Here is a 6000-nt window from a genome sequence, read left to right as displayed (position 1 = left end):
AACTTGTGGGACTATCTTGTTAGCAAGCAGAGCTCTGCTAGCATAACTTCATTTTCACTGGATGCAATTCACTAATGGATAGTGTCGGAGTTTCAGTATCAGTAAAGTATTTCTAGTGTCAATAGAGCTGAAGGAATGTGTGATCCTAAGTAAGCATTGGCCACATTCCTTTGTAACTCACTAAAACAAGTGGGAAAGTACTAAGAATTATTACAGGGACAGCCTGAAACATGACAGGGAATTTTCTCAGTAAATGCAGTAATTTGAATTGCTGCAGCATAAACAAAAATGGCAGCTGTTTCATCAGAGATAAGATATATAGCCCATTTCCTTTCAAAACTACATACATACACCCACAGACATATATAAATAAGTTTTTTCTCTGAAAGTTCTTTTCTAAGAAGAGATATTGGATCAAGCAGAATCCCATAAAAATCTAGGCATTGTATTTAAAGGATGTGTTTCCTCATGGTTAGAGATATAAGTTGTTTTGCCATAACCACATAATGTATTTTGGATGAAGCAGTTTTTGCTTCGATTCCTCTTGAAATTACTGAATTACAAAGATATAATTTTCAGGAAAAAAAATTGAACTTTGCCCTATTTGTTTCTTTCTGATGCTCTGCATCACAGAAATTAACTGAACTAATGTTGAACATTTGGCTCTGAAGCCAAAACAATACTGCAAGAAAAGGAGAGAAGTCACAGGTTGGCAATGTTTAATGTTAAGAATAAATATTTGTACTGGTTTTGGTTGAGGTAGAGTTAATTTTCTTCACAGTGATTGGCATGGACCTGTGTCTTGGATTTGTGCTGAACAGAGTTGATAACACAGAGATGTTTTTGTTATTGCTAAGCAGGTCTTACACAGACCCAAGGCCATTTCTGCTTTTGTACAGCCAGGCTGGCGAGGAAGTTGACAGTGCATGGGAGGTTGGGAGGAGACACAGCCAGGACAGGTGGCCCCAACTGACCAAAAGGACATTCCCACACCATGTGACATCATGCTCAGCATACAAAGTGGGGAGAAGGAGGAGGAAGGGGAGAATATTTGGAGGGATGGTGTTTGTCTGCTCAATAACCCTTATGACAGGGCCCTGCTCTCCTGGATGGCTGAACACCTGCCTGCCCATGGGAAGCAGTGATTTAATTCCTTTATTTGCTTTGTTTGTGTGTGCAGCTTCTGCTTTCCCTGTTAAACTCTCTTAATGTCAACCCATAAGTTCTCTACCTTTTAGCCTTCTGATTTTGTCCCCAGTCTTACTGTTGGGGGAGCAAGCAAGTGGCTGCCTGGGGTGTGGCTCCTGACTGGGGTTAAACAACAACAACAATAACATTGCTAAACAGTCCTGCAGTGTTAGCATGGAGCAGAATCTGCACAATCTGCAGCTGCCCACCTACTTGTGCAAAGAGTGTACAAAGCCCCTCGGCTTCCAGACCAGCTCACAAGTTTACAATAGTCTACCATGGACCCTTAAACACACCACAGTAGAATTCACTTAGGTCTTATGGATCAGTAGAAGCTGGGATCCTTGTCTTACGAAGTGATGTGTCCAGGAGTTTACTCTAAATTACAGAAATTTGAAAGTGTGATGTGACAGTCATCATCCACTCTCAGATCTACGCAGGCCATATCTGCTTATGAACTCAGACCTTGGACATGCTGTGCTACGTGGAGCCAGCTGAATTTTAAACCTCCATTTCAGAGAGCATTATTTCTGGCTGGCTCCTTTGGAGCAGACTTCCCTGCAAGCAGGTTTTGTTGTGTATTTAAATCTTTAGCAAGTACCTTGTCTTCTCCAATACAACCCAGAGGCAAACTTAGTTGTCTCTTGAGAAGAGATAAATTCAGTAGTTACAAAGCACAGACTTCATAAAAACCGGCACTGCCAACTGTGATTATTTAATTTAGAAAAACCTCCAGTGGTAACCCATTGAAAAAATGTTGAAGTGTTCCCAAATCAAGCATTGCTGTAGTTAAAGAGGATTGGTAAACTGAGAAAACAAAAATGGCATTTTCCTAGTGAGGAATATTACTGGAAATTAGCAAAAATGAAAATAACAGAATAAAGTACATTTAGTTTTAATAACCAGTGATTTTATTAGAAACAATGGTGAAGGCTTTCAGCATCCATCCGTAAGTCTTCACCCAAAACACTCCTGCCATTTTGTTTTGTGTCTTATTTGAAATACGCTGCCCTAAACTTATCTCACTCTTAGAAAAACAGTGCTGATCAGTTATTATTAGATTTATTCATTGAGAGATACTATTCCAATTTAAAATCTTTTACTCAGTGAAGAAGCATTTTAATTTTACAGACATAACCAGATTTAAATATCTGAATTGTGTTCAGCCTGCTAAATCCACTTTCCACTACCTGATTCTTCAAAGATTTGGAAGCAATTTACAGATGTTTAAATACAGTAAATTCTTCTCTAGTGCCCCAAGTCAGAAGTTGCTAAATGTAGCATTCTTGATCATTACTTCAATTAGTGTTGTTTACAGAAACAGGTTTGAAATAGATGCCTGTTCATTTTCCTTTTTGCCATTTTGCATCACAGAGGCTACTTCAGCAAACACTGAAGCACAACTCAAGTACTTAATGATCAACGTTAGCAATGTTTGCAAAACACAGGAGGCCAGGTGTTTTGAGCGGCAGTGCTCCTGCTGGACTCGATCAAATAAAAGACTACGACATTCAGCAGGTCACAGCGAACTAGACCCTGCTCAACTCCTCCGTCCCGACGCAGTTCTGCTCTTCCCTTCGGCCCCTGCTCGAGCAGAAACCACCTGCACGACCTGGTGTCGGGCCAGCTCCTTGGCTGGCCTGCCAAGGTGCCCATGTTCCTCATGGAGTGCCCCTGCTGGTGGATTTTCTTACTAAGGAGACCTGGGACTGCTTTAATTGTTTTTCCCCGGTGGGACAGAGCACCTGCGTGTCCCCACGCCGGCGCCCCAAGCCAGCCTCGCCGGCGCTGAGGCCACGCTGGCCCGAGCGGCCCGCGGGACGTGTCGCTGCGCAGGGCGGCTCCGGGCGTCTCTCCGGCCTGCCCTGAGCCAGCGCTTTCCCGGGAAGCGGGAGACGCGCACAGGGCGCTAGACCCTGGCTCATCCCACTTGGGGGCCACGCTTCTTTCAGCAAGGGCAGCGGCGTCTCACCCCCCTTCCTAAAGCCCCTGGGCCGCGGCTGTCCCCCCTCCAGGGGGAAGGCTCCGGCGGGGCGGCCCCAGCCCACCGCGGGCTCCGCAGCCCCGGCCGCACCGCAGCCCCGGCCCCACCGCAGCGCACCCCGCGCGGGCCGGGCCGGGCCCGCGGCCGCCGCGCCTGCGCACGGCGGCCCGTCCCCGCCGCGCCCTCCCGCGGGCGGGCACCCGGAAGCCGCAGCGCCGGCGGCTCCCGGCGGCGGCGGGGCTCGGCCGGGCGGGCGCAGCCGCTCCCCGCTCCCCGCACCAGCGGCGGGGCAGCGCAGCTGGCATGGTGCTGGCGGCAGCTCGCCGCGCCCGCGTTGCACGGAGGAAGCCCGAGCGGAGCCGCGATGGAGATGCTGCTGCCGCCCGTGTGAGTGCGGCGGCGGCGGCGGGGCGGGCGGGGAGGCAGCCGGGCGCCCGGAGCTCGCCGGGACGGCGGCGCGGAGCGGAGCTGTGCGGTCCGTGGGCTGGGGCGGCGGGTCGGGCCCGGCGGCGCAGCAGCGAGCGGAGGTGCTCGCAGCTCGGGCGGGCCCCATCGTGGGGAGCGGTGCCTGCGGATGGGGGACGCTCGGAGCCGGCAGCGGGGCAGCGCCGGCGGGAGGGTCGTGTCGGCGACCTGATGGCGGAGCCGGTGCCCGGCTGGCCAGCTGCCCCGGCCAGCGCGGCCGCCCGGCGCTCGGAGATGCCCGGTTGTGCCGCTGCGGTGCCGGCCGCGGGCGGGGGAGCGGGCGCGGAGCTCCCGCGGGCGGGCTGCGCTGCCGGCACCCCCGCCCCGCCGCCTTCCCCTGTGCCTTCCACCTTGTGGGGACAGGCGGGCTTTTTCTCCCTCCTCCCCCTCACTCCTTCTGCTTCCTCCATATGCGGTCCCAAATTATTCCTTGTTTGACTCAGCAGTCGTGCTTATCTCACTCCCGGTTTTCTGGTTATTTAGTTAAGCATCTCTTTTAGTGGCAGTGCCCAGGCGATGCACTCCAGGCAGCCATCTCCAGCTGCACCTCAGCTGGCCTCCCCAGTCCTTTCACAGGCTCCGGTTCAGTGCTACTTCATCCTTTGCCTTCGGTAGGTGGATTTCAGGCGTGCTGTGCTTAAGGTTCTTGAGAACAAACCGAAGGAAACCAGTTACAGACAGCTCTGACCCAGCTGGCAAAATGGTAAGAGAGACCCCAGTACTTCAGGCAGACTGGCACTTCCCAAAACAGAAGGAGTATGACTGATGGTTTTGTAGGGTTCATTACCTTAAAACAAAGTAACCCTTTGTGACAAACTAATGAATTCGGTGAATTAATTTACGCTTCATATGAACTCCTCCATCTAATCCAGGGTGCTTGGCAGCTCTTTATGGACAACTTGATCACTTTTTTTTCCTTGCATAGCTGTATTTGATGTGTACACAGCCTGTATATGTATGCAACTAAATAGACATCAGTAGCTGATGCATTGTTTTGGGATGTAGAAAGTTGCAATGAAAGTGTTCTATCTTGGACTTGATAGATCGGTGGTATAATTAAAAGCTGGATCTCTTCCTTATAGGTGTTTGGTGTTCTGAATATTTTCTGCAGTCATTGATTTCTGTCTATAATTTTTTGGAATTCTGATCACAACATATGTCACATAATGTAGAAAAGTAACCTTTGGTCTAAAGGAGTTTGCTAGACAGAATGTAATTTTTTTTTTTTTTTTTTTTTAACCTCTGTGAAGTAGCATATGTGTGTGCTGAATAGCATGTAACTTGTGTGGGGTTTTTTTTGATGGATGCAGAATTCCTGTCTGTAATTTGTCCTTTTTCATTAATTAATTGTATACTTTTCGAAATTGAACATGGAACTTTTGATTCATATCAGTTTCATGATACACTGTAGTAAGTTGATAGTACTTAGAGTTCTGTGGCTGGATGTTATTTGGTTAGTTTTATGGAAACTTTTTACATTCCTTTGTTAATTGATGCAATTTTGTATTTCTTTGCTCCAAAATTTTGTAGCTACTTTTGGGATAATAAAAAATAAAGTCAGCTACTTGGCTTTGCACTATTGCAGTGCACAGAACTTAGAGTTCTAGGTTAAAATCTTAAATTATTGTTGGATTTTTTTTTTTAAGTTCATTAGACATGCCCAATTAAAAAGTTTCAGGTATAGTAGAAGAGAGGTTGCAATTATGTGAGTCACTGAATATGTTCAGTTTGAGTGTGCTTACCTAATGCTGGCAAGGCTGAATTTTCATTTGCAGTCAGATTGTTGATGTCCCAGGGCTTGTGGCCCCACCAAATGACTTTTCAGTGCCTTTGCTTATTTTCAGCTTAGAGGTTCAGGAATACAGTTAAAATACTGTAGAATCAAGCATCACTGATGCTAAGCATTTTCTAAGTGCTACAGCAACACAGTTTGCTTTGTAAGAACAACATTGTGACTGTAAGCAGGAAACTCATTGATTTGGTTTGGCATGAAAGGCCTGCTTGCTGTTTGGACAGTCCAAGTGACTGAGGAGTGTATATGGTAATTTTTCTAGGGAAGTTAGGGTATGTAGAACTTGGGGTATGTCTTACAGAAAGAATGAATTGTAGCTAGAGGCAATGATTTTTCACACTGCCTAGTTCTTCTCTTGCTGTTTGGAGTGGGGTTTTGAGAGTAACAAAAATTAAGAGGCTGGTCATTTATGTACATTATGGTTTTCAAAACATCGAGTGCATTTACAAAAGTACACAACTTTTCTGTCACCCGTGTCTTATGCTGTGGCTAGGGAAAGCCTGGATAATTACAGTAGTCATTTTGTGGTCTTCCTGTCAGAGAAGAACTAGGAAACAGTAACTGAGGTCCT

At 47.4% G+C, this 6000-nt stretch overlaps 1 protein-coding gene across 2 annotated transcripts in view; it reads left to right on the top strand.

Moving 5' to 3' along the window:
• The first annotated feature begins 3395 nt into the window (after window positions 1-3395).
• KLHL2 (kelch like family member 2) overlaps window positions 3396-6000 on the top strand; it is a 53901-nt gene continuing 51296 nt past the window's right edge. The window contains exon 1 of one of the 2 annotated variants that reach the window (XM_021550258.2): window positions 3396-3559. In XM_021550258.2, coding sequence (XP_021405933.1) covers window positions 3537-3559 — 23 coding nt within the window. In that variant the 5' untranslated portion in view covers window positions 3396-3536. The remainder of the gene's footprint in view (window positions 3560-6000) is intronic. The other variant, XM_021550256.2, reaches the window with a different exon arrangement.

The sequence above is a fragment of the Lonchura striata genome, chromosome 4 (assembly GCF_046129695.1).
Source record: "Lonchura striata isolate bLonStr1 chromosome 4, bLonStr1.mat, whole genome shotgun sequence".
NCBI lineage: Eukaryota > Metazoa > Chordata > Aves > Passeriformes > Estrildidae > Lonchura > Lonchura striata.
This window is presented reverse-complemented; position numbering and strand designations above follow the sequence as displayed.